This window comes from Octopus bimaculoides, chromosome 7 (assembly GCF_001194135.2).
Source record: "Octopus bimaculoides isolate UCB-OBI-ISO-001 chromosome 7, ASM119413v2, whole genome shotgun sequence".
Taxonomy (NCBI): Eukaryota; Metazoa; Mollusca; class Cephalopoda; order Octopoda; family Octopodidae; genus Octopus; species Octopus bimaculoides.
Window position 1 is genome coordinate 65,173,755 of NC_068987.1, and position 22,663 is coordinate 65,196,417.

General features: G+C 35.2%; 1 protein-coding gene across 1 annotated transcript in view; it reads right to left on the bottom strand.

The window, feature by feature from the left end:
• Positions 1–342: 342 nt before the first annotated feature.
• The window catches only part of LOC106872833 (cilium assembly protein DZIP1L-like), a 62,806-nt gene continuing 40,485 nt past the window's right edge, over positions 343–22,663 (bottom strand). Inside the window, exons 16-22 of the mRNA XM_014919959.2 lie at positions 21,086–21,317; positions 19,897–20,163; positions 17,802–17,928; positions 13,989–14,051; positions 12,452–12,525; positions 11,169–11,260; positions 343–8,746 (exon numbers count right to left, since the gene is read on the bottom strand). Coding sequence (XP_014775445.2) covers positions 8,712–8,746; positions 11,169–11,260; positions 12,452–12,525; positions 13,989–14,051; positions 17,802–17,928; positions 19,897–20,163; positions 21,086–21,317 — 890 coding nt within the window. The 3' untranslated portion in view covers positions 343–8,711. The remainder of the gene's footprint in view (positions 8,747–11,168; positions 11,261–12,451; positions 12,526–13,988; positions 14,052–17,801; positions 17,929–19,896; positions 20,164–21,085; positions 21,318–22,663) is intronic.

The window sequence follows — 22,663 nt, forward strand, 5'->3', positions numbered from 1 at the left end:
TTTCACCTTGTAGGAGAACATAAACTTAGAACATCAAGCCAATGAAACCCTGGTTAAATATGCAGTGCTCCTGCTGTTTACAACTACTTCAGCTATGATACTAAGGCTACAAAAAGAAAACAAAAAAACCCCCCAAATAATACAAAACAACCTCATCATATTCTCCTACAAGATAAATCTAATGATCCGTACATTTGCACCTTGTAGGATTTAAACTGAAAATTGTTCAGTTCCAGATCAGGTCTGAAAATGTTAAATTAGAAAAGGGGAAAAAAATTACTGAATAAATAAGTAAACAAATTAGTTAATAAAAATCATTTCTTTAATTCATACAATGGCAACAAACAAAATATAATTGACTGGTATACATTCACCATAACTTGAGTATTTGTCAAAATATGAAAATATATCGGTAAAAAAGCAAGATAGTGCAGTGTTATATATATATATTTATATATATATATATATATATATATATATATATATATATATATATATATGTGTATATGTGTGTGTGTGTGTGTGTGCATGTATATGTTTCTGTATTTGTTGATATCAATATGTGAGCAAAAGTGTATACATACATTCATACATACATGTACAATGGAGTACTGAAAAGTTCCTGCTTTTAAGGGTATTGTGAAAGGCCTGGTTGGAGGCCCAACCTTCCAAGTTCTTTTACAGGGCTTAGAAAAACTGAAGGACTGCTTCAATACGTGTGTGAATCTGAGAGGGAAATATGTTAAACAAAATCCTGTATTTTGTTTTACCCAAAGCCAGGAACTTTTCAGCAGCCCCCTGGTATGTATGTCATTATAATGCATGTATCTACAACTGATAATGTAAAACAATGTAAAAAAAGTCAAAATCAACACTTTATTTTGATGATTTACAATGTACTCTCCATCTATTGCTATTTCGCCAGTATTAACTTTAAGTTTTGGCTTAACCTCAACAGACTGAAATGAAGGTTAAATAGAAGTTATTGCTCATACTTCAATACAGTTGGATGAATCAAGTGTGATAGGCATCCAAATATTATATATAAAACAAACAAACAAACAAACAAACACACAAAATAAAAAAAAAAACAATCATATGCTTCAATTTAACATAAACAGATATTTAATGAAAACTAATCCATTTATGTTATAATGAATATATCACTATCATTGATTTTCTGACTTCTACACAGTCTAATTGTGTTTGTAATGCATCAACCTTCCTCATATCTTGGACCTCTGATGCTTGTAACATCAATTGATATCTGAATCTGTTGAAGTATTTACTAATGGTTATGACATTACATCACTTAAAGTATTGGCAGTTCTCTGTTGGAATTGAATACTGAAGAGCAGTTCCTTTACAATGCAGATAATATTTCACATGATTCATCCAACAGAAATTTAACTGTAGTTTGCAGCAAACCAAGATCTGTATTTTACTTAAAGAGCAACATAAAATACCTGTTGTTTATCATTGTTAAATAATAAACGGATTACAACTGAACACTTAACCATGACATGGCAGTGTCTCTAACTTGAGGCCAGATACTGCAGAGTAATAATAGTATATGAAATAAAAAATGGTGATTGAAGAATGAGGATAGGCTGAAATATGTAATATCAAAAGAAAAATGTAGAAAGTGACAAAACAGAAAAAACAACAACATATACACACACAGAGTTACATTACATATGTGTTTGTATATTTAAAAACAATGAGCATTTATAACCAGTACTTGGATAAATTTTTGGCGATTGGAGATAAAAATAAAAACTTACAAATTCCTTTGATTATGTGAATTGGTTAAATATGTAAATATCTAAGTAAAACAATTTTTTTCTTGAAAAGTTTTCAGTGAAAGTGTAATCAAAATTACGTACTCGTATGCTTATATTTATATATTTTAAAAACTTGTATGGATAGAAGCATACATATAAACGCATATGTAAACATATGGACGGTTTCAAAAAAATCTCAGAATTGTATATACAAATCAAAGTGGACGGAATTTTTATCTTCATAATAAGTTAAAATGTTTGTATGTTTGCAAAATAATGATAACTTGATGAGAAACACATTAAGAATGATGAATATTATTTGTGTATAAGTATATGAATATTTTATTTTATTTTAGCATTTTTAGTCCTTTCAGGATTAAAAATGTTTCCACGCAGTTGTCAATTTATACTACAATATTATATATATTTATTTATTATTCTATTTCTATAATTTTTGTTGTAAGTTTGCATAAGATGACTCTTATCAGAATGTGTAGATTATAAAATGACACACTGAATGTGCTTTTTGATTTTCTGAGACATTGTGGGTCTGACAAAATAATCTATATACTGGTCCCCTGACTCTTTATCAAAACAAAGAAATTTACATTAGAAATTACAGAAAATTTTTAAAAAGTATGATACTGGAGAAAAAAAAAGGGTGGGATTTTATATAAAGTTTGTTAAAAGAAAATCTTTTTAAACAAACAAGTTATATTGAAAACACAACTATGTGCAAATTTGATCTTTTTATCAAGGCTTATTCACATTCATTTATTAACCTTATTGATACCAACCCGTTTAAGCCTGCCCTTGGTTTTATGATGTAAATTTCATGATTTAAAGCAATTTAAATTAAAACCTTCCATCAAAATTTCAAGCTAATTTATGTTCTAAATACAGGCTTAATAATCCTTTCTGTTATAGACACAAGGCCCAACATTTTCTTTTGGAGAGGGCTAGTCAATTATATCAACTCCAGTATGCAATTGGTACTTAGTTTATTGACCCTGAAAGAATGAAATGCAATGGTGACCTTGGCAAATTTGAACTCAGAACATAAAGATGATCGAAATGATGCTAAACATTTTTCCTGGCTAGCTAACAGTTCTACTAGCTCACCACCTTAAAAATACAGGTTTAATAAGATACTTATTTTACCAAATTCTTTATTATTTTGAAAGTTTTATTTGAAACAAAGGCAGTGTATCTCAACAGAAATAATGGTAACAAAAGGGTTAATCCCAAGGTTAGTTTTAGATCAATAAAGTTCTCTTGTCTATCAAGGATCATGAACATGATTTTATTATTGATGATATCATCACCAGATTTTTGGCTGCTAACTCCAAGTTACTTTCAGTAATGAGTAATTGTTCCTAATTTTATTACTAGGGTGCTGTGTACTTTTACAATGAGGAGCTATTGTAGTAAACTAGACTGTGAAATACGAAACAAAACTAGATAGAAAGCATTATCTTTTATCAGTTAAGTGAGTAGCCACATCAAAGTGACAGATGAATGTTACTACTAGTTTAACCCCTGGCAGATTGTCCACCAGCTGGTTTTTGGTGCATGCTCTGCACCCTTTATATACAATATATTGCTAGCAGGGGGAGCGAATCCCTACCACCCTCCAGCAGCTGACAGCATCGTAGGACCAGTCAGTTTCGAGCTATTTGGCTCATATCTTTTATCTTTCACTTGTTTCAGTCATCGGACAGTTGCCAGGCTAAAGGTTTAGTTGAACAAATTGACTGCAGTACTTATTTTAAGTGTGATACTTATTCTTTTGGTTTCTTTTGCTGAACTGTTAAGTTACAGAGATGTAAACAAACCAACATTGCATGTCAAGTATATACGATAGGCATCCACACAGTTTCTGTTTACCAAATTCACTTACAAAGCATTAATTGGCCTGGGGCTATAGTAGTAGACACTTGACAAAGATGCTGAGCAACGGGTCCGAACCCAATACCACATGGTTGAAAAGTGAGCTTCTTAGCCTTACAGCCATGACTACAAACAATCTATACAGAATTTCTCAGTAAATAAAAAATGAGAAGATAAGTAAATAGGAGCTTTTTTGATAAAATATAAATCAAAAATTAACGCAGGTACAGTACTTTTGAAAGATACTAAGTACAGAAATTGATGAATGAAATTAACTTAGAGTCAATGGTGAAATATTTAATCATCAATGATGTCAGGAAAAAAAAGAAAAATGCATCATTCCCAAGATTCATGCTAACTATAAAACAACAAATTTGACATTATAACCATTTTATCCAGAAATTTAAATTGAGAAATTTTAGAAATGCAAATGGAACCTGAACTAAACAAAGATCTAATATAGAAATACTACAACTCAAATTTTATATATAAAAAGAATTAAATAAATATGATCAAACTTGAAATTGTGTTTTCAATATAACATGTATGTGTGTATGTGTGTATGTGTGTGCACATACATGCATGATTTCTCTTCTTGATTAGTGGATTTTTAGAGTATATTTTGGCCAACCACCTGCACTGTAGCAAGGTTGTAACGAAAAGGTATTTGGAAAAGGGGATCTTGTTCATTTCATCATCTTTCTTTGCAACCATTCAGCTATTAAAGGTGTGTGAATGTGTGTGCATGTGTCTGCATGCTTATATATATATATGTATAGATCAACCTGGTTATAATTTTATGTCTGCTTTGCATGCTGGCACAGGTTGGGCATGTTATCACAGTCAAAGTGAGCTCTTATTTAAAGTTACTGTCCTCCTAGATAGGAAAGACTGTGTCTCATTTCGATGTCTCATATTTTTACATGATTTCTACAGCTGGATGCCTTTTCTATCAGCAACTACTTTCAGAATGAATGAGATGTAGTTAATCAAGGCTCCAGCACTAGAGAGGTTGTTGTGTCTTTGGCAAGACTCACAGAGTGACCCTTCCACACTAGGTTGCTTCCATATGTTTCTTTCCTACCCAACTATTAGGTGAAAGTTGAGTAAGAGTGAAAGTGTGATAGAAGAGAATAGAATTACAAAAGCTCTAGAGATAGGAATGAAAGAGAGAAAAAAGAGAGAGAGAATAGTAGACAGCTATGCAACGGTTGCTGATAAGGATATTGAAAGGAAGCAACTTGACTTGAGAAGATGACAGAAGTGGGGAATATGTGAGTGTGTATGCATTTATGTGTATGTGTGTTCACTAAAGTGCATAAACGAAAGAGGAAGAGAATGCTCATTACATGCAGTATAAATTTTTAATGTTCACCAGTTGCCAAAAATAACAACCAATGAGAAAGTCATAATAGTGACAGAATGAATAAACAGTGTAGTATAATAGAACATAGTATAATTGTATATATTTCAAAAAACGTTTTCTTTAAAAAAACAAAAACAAATAACTCTTGATTAGTAAAATATAACAAAAATAAAATATATAATTATTATCGTTAGTGCTTAGCCATATAGGCACCAGTTTGAGTCAAAAAAGAACAACTTGAACACTGATTGAACTTAAACCAATATATCTATCAATTGTTTGCTTGGCAATCACGTTAGCAATTGTATTATAGGTTACCTGCCTTTCCATCTCCTCAAATTCAATATTATAAATTGTTTCTGCTATTTTAACTCTGTTGTTTTATTTCTACAAGATAACTTACCAGTCACTTAGTGCTAGCAGGATAGGCAATCATGTTAATGTTCAACATAACAAGGTATCTTAGTTTGGTTCAGTGTTTCCAATTAGAAATAACTTAATGAATCTAATTAAGAATTAACTAAGATGTTAATGCAAGTGATATTGATATCAAGTGACAGTTGTGTTTAGTTAAAACCCGTTTCATAAGCAATGACCTTTAACCTCAAACAGGAGCATTGACCTCCTACTCCAACCCATAAGTAAAAGTTATCTTTAGTAACCCAGAAGAAATTATTTCTTAACATAATTAGGAATAATAATTATAATGACATGATTAGAGAGGTATTCTGGGAGATGACACATATGGTGGTGGTGGTGGTGGTGGTGGTAGAAGGTGGGGGGATGAATGTGGTGAGTGTGCATATGTGTATGTGTGTGAGGATCAATAAAGTTCAATAGATTTGCTGATACTGGATTAAGGTGATGACTAAGCATTTTTGCCTAGCATGCTTACGATTCTGCCAGCTCACTGCCTTAATAATAATAATAATAATAATAGGGTAATGTAAAAGTGATACCAGTGGTGATCAGAGCATTGGGCTCAATTCCATTGAAACTTAAAGACTTCCTAAGGCAACTGAAATCCCATGCAAAATTGATGTCTTGCAAAAAGCAGCCTTATTGGGCACAGCACGCATCTTAAGGAAAGTATTATCTGTCTGAGGTACTTGTTGTGACTTGACATATGACTAAAGACTCTGGTGCATTTTTACCTACACTGTGTTATGAAGGTATACGAATAATATTCAAACATTCAGACTGACAAAGTAATAGAAGCTAGAAGGCCTGATTTAGTTGTAGTAGACAAAAAGAATACAAAGTACCAGGTAATTGAGTTCACAGTCCCAAATGATGAGAAAGTCAATATGAGAGGTATAGAGAAAACAGAAGAGTACCTGGCCATTGAGTTACTGAGGCTATGGAAAGTGTGGGTAAAATAAATCCCTGTAATTGTAGGTATATTAGGAACTATCCCTAAAGATTTGAACAGATGTACAGAGGAAATAGGCATAAAACTTAATAATGATAATATGTAGGATGTGCATGGTGCCTAGTAGTGCTATATAACATACAGAAAATAGCACTACTAGGCACCGCACATATCCTATGTAGAGCACTTTCAAAACTGAAAATAAGAGCACCATAACAAACCAGTGCACATACCCAAGGCACACAGAACTGTGCTTGGTATTGCAGTGAAAGAACATGATAAGATTAAGACTACTGAATAATAATAATAATGACTTAACAGTTCCAAATGATGAGCAAGTCAATGAGGGGTACAGAGAAAATAGCAAAGTACAAGGATACCAGGACTTATCCTTTGAGTTACAGAGGCTAGAGGAAATAGGCAGTTATATCAACGTGAAAACTTAATTGGTAGTTTTTTCTGTCAGTCATAAAAGCATGGCAGGCCAGCTAACTACAGCAGGATTTGAACTCAAGACAAAGAGATGTAACTAATTGCCTGATATATTTTGCTGGGTACACTTATAATTTTATAGTAATAATTATAAAAAAGTAAAAGGTGGTGAGGTGGCAGAATCATCAGCAGACTGGGCGAAATGCATAGTGGCATTTCATCTGTCTCTATGTTCTAAGTTCAAATACCGCCAAAGCCGACTTTGCCATTCATCCTTTTGAGGTCGATAAAATAAGTACCCACCCTCCAAATTGCTGGCTTTGTGCCAAAATTTGAAACCATTTATTGTAAGAAAGCACTAATAATTTAATCATTATCTGCTAGCAATAATTATAATAAAGACTAACAAAACAAACTAAACGTTTGTTTATTTTATAAGCACTGAAATCTGTATTGTAAGATACAAATAAAATAATTTATTTTCAAACAGAGAAATGCCATCAGAACAACAGAAATATTGGGTAAATTACCCTTACAAAGCAGAAAAATTTGTCAAATTGACTATTTGTTGACAAATTTTTCTGTTTTGTAAGGGTAATTTACCCAAAATTTTTGCTGTTCTAACAGAGTTTCTGCATTTGAAAATAAATTATCATTTTATTCATATGTTACAAAGTACTAATAATTTTATTATCCACATGTAATAATTATAATAAATTGTAATAAACCACTAAGTAATAATTATAATAAAGATTTTTTAAAATTTTGACTGGCTAACATAGTTTTTAAAATGACTTCTCTACATTATTGATATTTAATTTGTCAACCTGTGAGTAATAGAAAACAAAGTTGACAAAGTGGGACTTCAGAATGAAAAGGGGACATAACAGAACACCACTGGTATTTTGCCTGGTACTCTACCAATTCTGAGCAACAACAACAATACTAATAATTCTTTCTGTTATAGGCACAAGGTCTGAAATTTTATAGGGAGGGAGCTAGTTGATTACATCGACTCCAGTGCTCAACTGGTGCTTATTCTATTGGCCCTGAAAGGGTGAAATGCAAAGCTGACCTTAGCAGAATTTGAATTCAGAATGTAAAGACATGAAATGTCATTAAGTATTTTGTCCAGTATAGTAATGACTCTGCCAGCTCACCATCTAATAATAATTATAATAATCCTTTATACTAAAGGTACAAGGCCTCAAATTTGTGAGGAGAGAACTGGTCAATTACATTGACCCCGGTGTTTCACTGGTACTTAATTAATCGAACCCGAATGGACAAAAGGCAAAGTCGACCTTGGCGGAATTTGAACTCAGAACGTAGCAACGGCCGAAATACTGCTAAGCATTTCATCCAGCATGCTAATGATTCTGCATGCTGGCCACCTTATATAATTATAATAATAATAATGATAATAATGGTTTCAAATTTTGGCACAATGCTAGCAGACTTGGGGAAGAGGGAAAGTCATTTGCATTGACTCCGGTTTGTGACTGGTGCCTTATTTTACCAACCCTGAAAGGATGAAAAACAAAGTTGACTTCAGCAGGATTTGAGCTCAGAATGCAGAGCAAGCACGAATAAGGCAAAGCAAATTTTTCTAACGCTTTGACAATTCTGTATAATAAAATTAATAATGATGACGATGATGATGATGGTAGTGGTGGTGGTGATGGTGGTAGTAGTAGTAGTAGAAGCAGCAGCAGCAGCAGCAGCAAAAACTAACAATAAAAAAAATCATAAATGACAGGATCATATATCGAAATTTTTGGATTGTAAACATTTCTCTGTGGTTGATAACAGTAGAAGTCAAAGTGGAAAGACCCACTTGAGTTGACGGGAAGATTCAGCACATGTGTTAGGTGGAGTCAAAACTGCTCAAGGAGCTGACCACTGGCAATGAGAAATAAAATAAAACATATAAACAACACAAAATTTAAATAAAAGCTAATTTAAAAACATTATATGCACTGGTTTGAGATAGGAATGAGTAAAAGATCAAGATTTGGAGCTCAGATTAAATATCTATTGAGAGATTACTATTGATTATACTGCAGAGTATCTACAATGCCATCTGCTCAAATTATTTTAACTATATTATTTTTAACTCTACAGATGTGGCTGTGTGATTAAAACATTTGCTTCCCAACCACACGGTTTTGGGTTCAGTTCCACTGCATGGCACCTTGGACAGGTGTCTTCTAGTATAGCACTGAGCTGACCAAAGCCTTGTGAGTAAATTAGATAGAGGGCAATCAAAAGAAGCTTATTGTATGTATGTGTATGTATTCGGGTCTCCTTGTCTTGGTAGTTGTAAATGAACGTCACTGTCATATAAGCAGTATTATTCATTTCCAATATTCTGAGAAAACATGTATGATCATAGGGAAATATTACCCTGCTTGAAAACAGGTAAGTTTTGGTGACAGGAAGGGCATTTGGCCATAGGAAATCTGCCTCAATAAACTCTGACCTATGCAAGGATGGAGAATGATTGCTAAAATGATGATGATGGTGATAATGATGAAGGTTATTTCTTAATCACTTAGTGCTAAGGAGAGAGAAACTATTCTAATATCTAACATAGCATACTGGTGAAGAAGAGCTTTTCTTCAATGTGATGTCATCATCATCATCATCATCATTTAACATCCGTTTTCCATGCTAGCATGGGTTGGACATTTTGACAGGAGTTGACAGCCGGAGAAGTGTTTGCATTAAAAAATAACTCATGTGGTATATTAACTTTGTTTAATTTTCCACAGAAAGGCAAAATACTATGTTCGTTAAGGTACATTTTATACTTCAAATGAATCAAAGAACCATCATATAGTACATTGTTAATTAATTAGTTGATCTATGTTTCCAATACATCTGTTATGTAAATTAGACAGACCAGTTTGACTTGACTCAAATTGGTATAAACCATAAAGTACTTATAAGTTACTAATCTCTATTATCAGAAGGGTATTTTTTTCTCTGCCAAAAGTACCAAGACTAAGAACTAATCAGGTTCATACTTTATAAAGTTAAAGTTACTTTCTTTAGTCATACTGACTCATAAAGACTGGTTTCCCAGTTTCATGGCATATATATTTTGCCCCTGGATGGGATGCCAGTCCATTGCAGAATTACTCATTTTTGCCAGCTGAGTGAACTAGAGCAACGTGAAATGAAGTGTCTTGTTCAAGAACACGTGTTGCCTGGTTCAGGAATCAAACCCACAATCTTACAATCAGGAGTCCAACACCCTAACCACTAAGCCACGCATCTCCACTCATACTTTGTAGCCTTGCTCTAAATGTAAACAAATTGATTACATCAAATGTTGTTATCTGTCAATGGTTAGGACTTCTCTAACCATTGACAGATAAAAACATGTGATGTAATCAATATACTCTTTTACTTGTGTCAGTCATTTGACTGTGGTCATGCTGGAGCACTGCCTTTAGTCAAGCAAATCGACCCCAGGACTTATTCTTTATAAGCCTGCTACTTATTCGATCGGTCTCTTTTTGCTGAACTGCTAAGTTACGGGGAAGCAAACACACCAGCATCAGTTGTCAAGTGATGTTGGGGGATACAAACACAGACACACACACACACATATATATATATATATATATACGATGGGCTTCATTCAGTTTCCATCTACCAAATCCACTCACAAGGCTTTGGTCGGCCCGAGGCTATAGTAGAAGACACTTGCCCAAGGTGCCACACAGTGGGACTGAACCTGGAACCATGTGGTTCGTAAGCAAGCTACTTACCACACAGCCACTCCTTTAGAGTAAGACTATAAAGTATGTTTGTTAAAAAAGAGAGAAATTGTGAATTAGAGGTGTATTTCTCTTTTCTGTCTCATATTGGTATTTTCAGTGTCTAATATCCTTGGCATTAAAATATCAAATAAATACTATTCCATGTATGTTTTGTGGGACCTGCAAAACTTCATTTCTGCAATTTATTACTTTATTCGCTTACACTTTTAAGTTCAAATCCTTCCATATTTTGTTAAGGGCCAATATAACCCCATGTGTTATGAGATCTCTTTTATATTGGTGTTAGGAAGGGCATCCAACTGTAGAAACTCTGCCAGATCAGATTGGAGCCTGGTGCAGCCTTCTGGCTTGCCAGTCCTCAGTCAAATCATCCAACCCATGCTAGCATGGAAAGCAGATGTTAAACGATGATGATGACGATAATTGTTATAAAATCTTAGGAAGGGATCAGAGAGCTAAGATAAAGGAAGAGGACAAGAAATAAAGGGTGTTTGTGAAAGATATGATGTAAGTAGTAGCTGCAAAGCACTTACCTTTAGAGGAGGATCCCCACTTACTGGTACTGTAGGTGTTAGTAGAGACCTCAGTGTCAAGAGCTGTGCGGCTAGCTGGTGTGGATGTATATCTGTATGTGAAATGAAATAAGGCAGCCATAGCAGTAATTGTCCAATATTGTTAACATCACCACCACTCCCAACATGATCATCAACATCAGCTCTGTGCTATATAAACATAACCATCATCATCATCATTGCCATATCCATCAAGTTTTAAAAACTTATTTGCAACTGCTATGCAGTTTGAAGACAAGGATGGACACACACACACACGCACACACACATATGTGTTTGCATGTCTTTTACTTAATTAAAAGACTAACTGCCCCAAGTAGTTTCTACTTGCTTAGGGCTATAGTAGAAGAGACTTACCTAAGGTACCACACAGTAGGACTGAACTCAAAACCACATAACTATACCTGTGTGTGTGTGTGTGTGTGTGTGTGTGTGAGTGTATAGATGAGCAATAGGTATAACTGTCATGTTAAGAAGCTTGGTTCACAGAGTCAATTCTACTGAACAGCAACTGGGGCAAGTGTCTTCAACTGCAGTGAATGAAATTTGGAAACTGCGTAGAAGCCTGTTGCATATTTGTGTACGTAATATAAGATTGAAAGAACCATTTAGCCTTGTTGAGAACATGACACCTTTCCAGTTCTGGTGTCAGAAAAAAGTACCTAATAAACTCTGTAAAGTAGTTGGTTTTAGGAAGTGCTTCCAGCCATAGAATCTAAGTCAAAAATAAACTCATGAGCAAGATAGAGTCCTTCAACCAACCTGGGTGAGGAGCACACACAAATATGTGCTGAATCTGACCATGGAGACTTGTCAAACCCATATTAGCAAGCAAGGAAAGTGATGATGATGATGATTATATGTGTGTGTGTGTGTGTGTGTATTATATATATTAATGAAAACGTGGTGCAGGGGAACAACAAAAAAAAACAATAAAATAGGGAAAAAAAATCTACACGTACAAAAGATGTAGATATGCTTAACCTCTCATCAGTTGTCAACCAAATATCATCACAATTTCAACACCTTATGATGTGTGTGTGTGTATGTATATCTGAGTGCATAACAATGCATTAAACGTAATCATACACAGAACATCTACCACCAAGATGACATACTTCTTGACAGTGAGAAAGTTTTTCTCTCTGATTTTAATAGTATCATTCTCCATATAAGATCTATTTTTAGTTCTCTGCAGAAATAAAGATATGTATGATGATGAAAGAAAACAGTCAAATTCTTACTTTGGATTTCTGAGTCTGTTATCGTTAATATCTTCATCCAAGAGAGAAATCTTTGAAAAGTCAGAGTCATCAGCCTGAAAAATAGACCATTAGTATTATCATCCTCATGATTATAATTATCATCATCATCAACATCATTAGCATGAAAAAAAAAAAAAGAAAAGAAAACAGATGACAACTACTTCTAAATATGACTGAAACCATGCCACCTAATCCTCCATTTTATTGTCTGTAAATAATTTGCATAAAACTTGTTTACACTTGCCTAGTGAATTTCATTACGCATCACATCAAAGGCTAAAATTCGTATTGCTTACTTGAATATTCTCTATAGTATGTTTGCATTTTTCTGAAACACACCATTTATTCTATAAATAATAATCAATTAATTGACCAAACTGCCAGGAAATGTGCTATTTATGCACATCAAATTTTTGATTTAGGGATGGCCTTAATATATATATATATATATATATATATATATATATATATAATCTTTCCATTTACAGAAGACAGGCAAAAATGCAATCTCTGATGAGTTGTACCAAATAAGGCAGAAGCACACACAACGATGATCAGCATCATGTGTCTGCATGAATCACTTTTGCAGTCAATTCCAGTAAAACTTTAGTGAAGTTTTTGTGAAAATTATGCTATTAAATAACGGATTAAGATTAGCTAATAGGGAACTCTGTTTATGACAGTAATTCTGATATTTGAAGAAGTGGATTAGTCCAATGAAATTGTAGTACTGCCAACAAAGGTTTTTGTGGAATTATGAACAAAGTAACAGGCGAGTTGACTCTGTTTGATATCATAAATATTTATCTTTGTATATCAAAATCCTTTCTTTAAACCCTCAACTTTAGAAAGTAATCCACTAAAATTAGTGACCTTGATATTAGTATATGGCTATGGATGTTAGGAAGTAAGTATTACTCCATGACAACTCCTGTTGGGTGAAAAGGAAGGTAACCTATAGGTTGGTGTTTCTGATGGGAACTAAGGTGTGGCTGTTGTCATGAACCACATTAGATTATTTACTCTGACAATCTTAAGTGCACATGCTTCCAAAGCTTCACCTTGTACAGAGGCAACTGCATAACTGTTTCAAGTTATATGAACAACTATGCCATGGACAAATTTAGGAAGAACATAAGAGGATTCAAGTTCATATTAAACATAACTTTCACCACCACTCTAACTATTGCTATTGTCTTGGGCATTACTTTTGACTTCAATGCAGTTAAGGATTACCAGTAAAGAAAGCCTATTGAAGAGAACACATAATTTCATGAAGAGACAATATTAATCTGGAACCAGTCAACTATGAATGTGGCAAAAACGGATTTAGATATTATTTGCAAAGCATCAATGTACATAACTGAAATGAATGTAGAAAAATTTGTTTATGTTAGGAGAGACTTTTTGAATAGCAGACATGTTTCATGCTTTTCTAAAGATTTTCTGTTAGATGAACATAAAGAATGTTACAATGTAAAAACAGGTTGGAGGAAATAACCAAGTATAGCAGTACCTCTGTATATTCTGGTTTCTTCATCAAATCAACAGCACCAGGAAATTTGACATGTGGTCGATTCTGGAATGGAAAAAAGCAAAATGTATCACTATCAAACATGTGGTGCATGAGGACATCATGTAGAAGTCCTACATGATGAAGAGAGGGCTGTTCATGTCGAGCAAACCAATGACAATTGTATAATTTGTGACCCCCCCCCCCAACATTACATGATCTCTCAGATTTCCTGATTTCTGCTCTTGGAATAATATGTCTGTGGTGTGACCAGAGGATGAGACTGACCAGCAACTCCATGATGCCAAGGACATTTTGGCAGTTGCAGTAATGGGTGTTGTGGGTAGCATGTGAAGGGTCACCTGATCCTAACAAGCAGTCACCTCTGTAGCTGCATAAAGAGCATCATTGAAAGCAAGGGGATGGTTTTGTTGTCTGGTTTGTTTCATTGACACACCTTGTTGAAGGTGTGTGTCATTTTACTGGGGTCACGTCATTAATTTTTCTGTTTGGTATCTTAGTCTCTACCTTTTTTGTTTTGCTCTCAATTGTTTGGCGGCACATTCTGTACATACACATACACACACATACATGCAACAACTCAAAAATGTCACACACAAACGTCCATTCATAAACATATACTATCAAAAGCAACAAATATTCATGTACAGTGTGGTTAGGAAGCTTGCTTTTCAACCACATGGTTTTGGGTTAAGTCCCACAGCATGGCACTTGAGCAAGTGTCTTTTCTACAGCCTTGGGCTGACTGAAGCCTTGTGATTGAATTTGGTAAGCAAAAGTTTCCATCATGTGTATATGTGTGTGTGTGTGTGTGAAAGTGTTTGTACCTCCTTTAATATATATACATATGTACAAACAAAACCACAAACACAATCCTGGTTATAAACATATAGAAACATTATTACACTCACAACACACATAGCCATTTGCAAACTTAAATATACACATTTGATGTTCTTGACCAGTCATAGTCAGCAGATGCTAATCAATGTAGAGTAACCTCTCCTAACTCATTAACATACGAAATTGCAAATGTGTAGGAATAAACAAGATAAAACCAGAAATACAGGCACTAAGCATACAAGAGACAGTGCATAAGATATCTAAGTATAGCCAGGAATTACAATGATCTGGAAGAATAAATGCGTCATTATGACAAGTTACCAGTATCATAACAAATAAAATTGGTTGTATGTATGGATAGCAGGGTTTATGTTGTATGCGGGTATATATGTGTTGTGTGTATGTATGTTTGTGTGAGAGAGAGAGAATAGAAAGGTATATGTGTAGGAGGGTTTGATGTGTGTGAGTGTATGAACATGATATGTGTGTTCATAGAAAATATTTCTTTTTTTATTTTTTAGTCAGAGAGTAAGGTATTCTTTTCTACTCTAGACACAAGGCCCCAAAATTTTGGGGGATGCATGCAACTACGACTTAATTTATTGACCCTGAAAGGATGAAAGGCAAAATCAACGTTGGCAGAATTTGAACTCAAAATGTAAAGACAGGTGAAATACCGCTAAGCATTTTGCCCAGCATGCTAATGTTTCTGCCAGCTCGCCGCCAGGGAGTAAGGTATTTCCCCCTTACTTTCCTTGACTGGAGGGAAGGAGAGAGGAAAGTATCCCCAAAATGATGACCTAGCCTGAATGTATGCAACAGAGTGGACTCTGCAATGATGTGTGTGAATGTGATGTGTATGTATGTGGTATGTTTCTGGTATGAAGTGTGTATGTGTGTGTGTGTGTGTGTTTGTTGATTAATTGAAAAAGTGTGTGAAAGCAACTCGAGGGAAGAAAGCCTCGTTTTCATTCCAGAGCCTCGTTTTCAATCCAGAGCCTCGATTTCAATCCAGAGCCTCGTTTTCATTCCAGAGCCTCGTTTTCATTCCAGAGCCTCGTTTTCATTCCAGAGCCTCGTTTTTAATCCAGAGCCTCATTTTCATTCCACACCATTTTGAGCATGGCCGTTGCCAGTACCGCCTGACCGGCCTTCGTGCCGGTGGCACGTAAAAGCACTCACTACACTCTCGGAGTGGTTGGCGTTAGGAAGGGCATCCAGCTATAGAAACTCTGCCAAATTAGATTGGAGCCTGGTGTTGACATCCGGTTTCACCAGTCCTCAGTCAAATCGTCCAACCCATGCTAGCATGGAAAGCGGACGTTAAACGATGATGATGATGATGAAGAGAGAGTAAGTGTTGGTGATAATGGAATGTATGATGTTATGGGAAAAGAGGGGCGAATGGATATTGATATTTCAAAAGAGATGGGTAGAGATAGAGAGAGAGGATAGAGATCAAAAGAAAGAGAGAGGGGTAAAGATAGAGAGAGAGGGTAGAGATAGAAGGGAAGAGAGAGGGGTAAATAGAGAGAGAGAGTAAAGATCAAGAGAGAGAGAGGGGTAGAGATAGATAGTGAGAAAGATTGGTAGGAGTGATATTAACAACGTAGGTAAATACACAGAACATCACATGAATAAATGGAAAGAGACAGGGGAAGTGAACACATTGCTGTTATATTTATCTATTGAATTTTTATGCTATTTCATAATGATAATGCAATTTTGATGCCAATTACATAGTAAATATATTTAAGATATATATTTGGAAAGGAAGAAAATGATGTCGCTCCGTTGTTGATTAGATACATATAGGAATCCCATAAATCAAGTCTTCATAAAACACACACACACACACACACAGAGTTAAATACAACTCCTAAAGAATGAATTAGTGAAACTATTGAGAACAGACTATATTGCACTGACAAAGTCTAATAAGGCCGAAACATGTCTGAAGTTGTCACTGCTCTGTTAAGGATCAAGCAGACTTACTACAACATTGTAATTTAATACTGCCTTTACCATATTTCTGTTAAAATTCATTGCCTTTGTTTTGGTTAATTTTTAAAATAATGAAGAATTTCTTAAAATATCTGTGTCATTACTTAAGCTGTGTTTGGAGTATAAGCATGAAATTTTGATGGAAGATTTTTCATGTCCTCTATAATAGTCTTTCCCCCCACTCCCTCACTGAACCAAGAGGTCTAAAATACATTTGTGCCCATGCCAATTTTAAGCACCCATGCCATTAGCATGTAAAAAGCACTAAACACATCCAGTAAAGTAATTGGCATTAGGAAGGTACCCAGCCATAGAAACCATTCCAAACCAAAACAGACAGTTGGAGCCTGGCCAGCTCCTCTCAAACCATCCAGCCAATGCCAGCATGGAAATCAGATATTAAATGATGATGATGATGAAACGGCAAGTTATTATCATAGAACCAAAGGTGGTCTTAGGGGCAAGTTGGTATCAAAAGAGTTAAATTATTCAAACCTTTTAATGCCAAACTATCTAAGCCTGTCCTTGGTTGTATGATACCACCTTTCTATTTTAAAGTGATCTAAATTAAAACCTTCCATCAAAATTTCAAGTTAAATTATGTTCCAAACACCAACTTGATAATGACATGTTATTCATTAAATACTTCATTATTTTAATATTTAATTGAAACAAAGATAATGTATTTCAACAGAAATATAGTAATGAAAGGGTTAATTAATTTAAATTCCTTGCTGCACTTTACCATGATTAACTATCAATTTTAATTGAAATTTATTTGCTCACAGCATAAAATATAACAGCACCTGGCTTACTCATTGTTTTTCATACAGTTGCCATCATTAGGTATTTCACCCAGCCATTAGTTATTCAAATATGTTAAAAGGGGACTGTGGAAAGTGTGATCCATGTACGGGGACTGAAGTGATACTGAAACAAAAGACAAACCTCAAGTTGGGACTGAATCATATTCCCAATCTCAGCAACCTTTGTACCCTTTGTAGGAATTGCTGTTGGACGATTTAGGGTCTTTTTAGAATGACCAGTTAGACTATTTCCTACATCGAAATCACTGCTGTAAAGAGAAAAAAAAGTTGAAGTTAATACTTTTTACTGTAAAAAAGAAAAAAAATTTTAATGGTCACTTGATCTGCCAAAAATAAGAGCCAAATTTCCTTCAAATTACACCCTCTGCCTTGAGTCTATAGAATCATGAGATTGTAACATATCTGGGTTTCTGTGGCTTTTAAACAACTGATTATTCAAGACTACACCCTGAATAGGATACCTGCCCATCATAGGGCTAACCAGCCAGCTGTTGTTGGTACTCCTCTTATAAGAGTCAAGTGGAGAAATGTGGAATGAAATGCTTTGCTCAAGGACACAAGATATTATCTGGTCCAAGAATTGATGTCATGATCTAACAATCGTGAACCCAACACTCTAAACCACTTGGCTCATACACTTTCACAAATCACACCCTACAATCTTAAAAATAGAAGTACACCAAGGATAATACAGTACCCCTATGATCACAATAACCCTATGATAATACAGTACCCCTTTGATCCAGTAACCCTATGATCACAGATTTGCTGTATGAGGCAGACCTTGGTGTAAATAATAATACCAACATCATCATCATCATCATTTAACGTCCACTGGCATGGGTTGACAGTTTGACTGAGGACTGGCAAGCCAAATGGCTGTACCAGGCTCAAATCAGATCTGGCAAGGTTTCTACAGCTGGGATGCCCTTCCTAACGCTAACCACTCCGAGAGTGCAGTGGGTACTTTTTATGTGCCACCTGACTGGCATGAGGGCCAGTCAGGTAGTACTGGCATCGACCACGCTTGAATGGTGCTTTTTACATGCCACCAGTACAGGTGTCACTCAGGTGGTACTGGCATCAGCCACAACAATGACTTCACTTGATTCAACAGGTCTTCGTAAGAACATTTTATTGCCCAATGATTGAAGGGTACTCTTATGAACAATATTAACATGCCTCTCTCCTTCTGTGTGTGTGTATGTGGGGGGGGGGGATATATATCAGCCAGATAAGTATAGGATCTGAATTTTCTTAAGATTATACTCTACCATCCTAAAAATGGAAGGATGTATTCAACAATGTACCACTAGATACTATGTCAAAATAAAATGTAGGATAGTCATGGTTTTATTATATAGTTCTGAAGATGAAAGACTAAACTAGACCTATGCTGCTGCAACAACAACAACAACAACAGGTGATAAAACGAGATGAAGATATAAGTGTGTACTCAGGGTTCTCAAAAGTCACACATGGTTGATTAAGGTACTAAGCTATTTAATGAATTGTCAGTGGTGCAGGTCTTGTTATCAACAATATGCCAAAAGACTCAACACCTTAAGCCTAACCAGTTTTTGCTTATTTGATATTCTGTTTTTGAATTCAATTTGAAAACAATAGGGTTGTTGGGTTTATAACTAGTCTGTTGCATTTCTGATAGCAAGAATTTTCAGTGAGTGCTTGAATGCTTGAAATCTAATGCAAAGGACTTCTTTCAATGAGCACAGTTTTACACTGATATTTATATCTTTTGCAAAAGATAAACATAGATACATATAGGACAGGTTTCAGCACGGTTTCTGTTGAACAAATTTTACTAACATGCTTTTAGTTAAACCAAGGCCTTGGTTGAAGACATTTGCTTATTGTGCAATCATGCAATTGTGAAAAAATATGAAGGTGGTGAGCTGGCAGAAACGTTAGCATGCTGGGTGAAATGCTTAGTGGTATTTCGTCTGTCTTTACATTCTGAGTTCAAATTCTGCCGAGGTCAACTTTGCCTTTCATCCTTTCAGGGTTGATAAGTTAAGTACCAGTCAAGTACTGGGTTGATGTAATTGACTCTACCCCTCCCTCAAAAAGTTTCAAGGACTTGTACCTTCAGTAGAAAGGATTATTATTATCATTATCATTATCATTATTATTATTTGAGAAAACTTGATTATATTCAAGAATATACTCAACAGTTCAAAATATAACATGACACTTACCTGTCTTCAGCATCAAAATCAGAACTGACATTTTTACGGGGCAAAGGAACTGGCTGCTTTTTAGGGTACTCCGCAAGATGTGATGGCTGAGCTTTGTCAAGGGCTACACTCCTTGCTGGGGTTGCAGGGGACTTGGCTGGAGTGTTATAATGTTGGTCATTCAGAAGGGAGGAAACATCAGTATCAGTCCATGAATCAGTTTTCTCTTTATCACTGTCATCGCTCTCACTCCAAGGTATTGTTGGCTTTTGCTTTGGACCATTTGACCTTTCATGGAGAAACAGAAAAAATAGCAAAAAATAAAGTACTTACTAAATGAAACCAAATGGTTTCCACTACTTTCAAATCATCACCCTTACTGTGACCACCATCTTCCTTGTTTTCATCATTGTCATCCCCACCAACACATCAACACCTAGACACATATCTAACACTCTAGAATGCTAGTACAATACCATTTTAAAACCATTGTCCAATCCTCACACTCATTTCAGACAAACATAGAAAATGCATACACATAAAAGTAGCAATAGTATCAATAGCGAGATTAAGTCTAAATGCTGAAGTACACAGCACCAATTGTAGGTTCATAGAAGTAACAACTGTTGGCACTGACCAAATCTACAATGACTGCTGGTCACCACTGGCAGACACATGCCCATCTGTGTCCACATATGAACTGACTGGACAGTGAAAAGATAAAGAAAAAAGACAATGTATCCAGATGGTGACAGAGTACCTTACATGATTGACCATCACATATTGAGCCAACAAAATAATCTCTATAATATACAGTCTTGTTTGATCTGATAGAAATAACAGCCAAATCTCTCTCAAATAACACACTACTGTTTTTAAAAAAGAAACGAAGGATTACATCTAATCCTGCAAAAAGACTAAATAGCCACAACCTGAACACTTTTGGTCTGATAAGGTTAAATTGCAACAACAGTCACTGTATACCAATGTGTACAGTATCTTCGGTTAAACTCAGATATGGTATATCTGGAACAACAGATCTATGCATTACACATAGCTATTGACTATGTATGAACCATAGAGCTGCTGGACTAGAGCCAACCTGGGTCCAAACAGTGGCAGTAGAGATGGAAGTGATGACGACAGTAACAGGAAAAGAGACAAAATGAATTAAAGAAAGGTACAGTTAGTGTGAAAAGTCAAATCATACATTGTTGCTGTAGATTTTCGTATTGATGATACTGGCTCATGGCTACTGGATGCCCCTTGAGAATGAATTTCAGCTTTCGAAATAATGGGTCTTGAAGCAAAGGTATCAATTGGCCGATGTGATGCTTGTTGTTGCTTTGGTTGCTGTTGCTTCTTTGGCATCTTGTTGCTGTTGCTGCTGTTCTTCTTTGAATTAAATCTTACAGTTTGTTGGGGGCTTTGAACTTTTGGAGCTGCAATAAACAACCACATAAAGTTTACAAATTAAAAATAACATAATAAAAACCTATGATGGTGTTTCTTTGCTTGTGAAAAGGGCAGACAAATCACTCCTTAAATTGTTCTGCCATCGTAACCCCTTTGAGACAATATTTCTACTGAAACACACCTACCTGTGCTTCAAACAGTTCTGTAAACAATCAAGAATTTAGAGGGTTTTAGTAAAATGAAATTACGTTTGGAACAAGGCTACATTTTCTTACATAAAATTACAATGGAAGATTTTAATGTAACAATGCAAACCTTAAGCAAATGGCTTCTTTATAAGAACACCAGAGGTGATCTCAGATAGGTTGGTATATAAAAAAAAAAAGGAACACACTGGAAACTGTATTATTAGATATACAAAAGAAGGAAAAGAAAAAATTGGGGACAGCAAATGTTTGATCAAAGGTATTCCAGCCTTTGATCATAGATCTACGAGACATGGGGGCCAAAAAACATTGACGACAGAAGGTGGTTGTCTCTTCACTAAAGCATCGAATCTCTTATGACATGAGCTAAATAAAGAAAAGTAGTCATAAATAAAACCAAGTACTTTTCTACTAAAATCAAAATTTTTGATGGCAGAGACTATTGCACTAATGTTGCATATACTTTATATACTAAAGTACATAACATAAAGTGAATACTACCAGTAACTTGTACTACTTTCCTTGCATCATCTAATAGTCACATATCTGTGTATGTAACAGTCACATACCTGTTAATGCAGTCCTCATATCAAAACTATTTCGAAACATGAAATATAAACCAACCAACCAACCAACCAACCAACCAACCAACCAACCAACCGCCGCCGCCGCCGTCATCATCATCATCATCATCATCATTATTATTTAATGTCCGTTTTTCATGCTGGAATGGGTTGGATGGTTTGACAGAAGCTGGCTAGCCAAGGAGCTGTCCAGACTCCAATTGCCTTTTGTGGCATGATTTCTACAGCTGGATGCCCTTCCTAATGCCAACCACTTTACAGAGTGTGCTGGGTGTTTTTTTTATGTCTTACCAGTATGGGTACATTTATGCTGCACCAGCATCAGTGCATTTTATGTGGTACTGGCACCTATGAAGGACAAGCCTCTATGTATGGATGACAGTGATTTTGCATAGCTTGATGCATCTTTTCAAGTACAGTAAATTGCCACAACTCTTTGTCCTGATATCTACAGAAACTTGTGATCTACCACTTCAAAATATTGTTAAGTTATTTTATTCTAAGAAAAAGAGCACTGCTGGAAATATCAGACTTCAAATTTACCTAACATGTACTGCATTCCATTCATTCATTATCAAACAT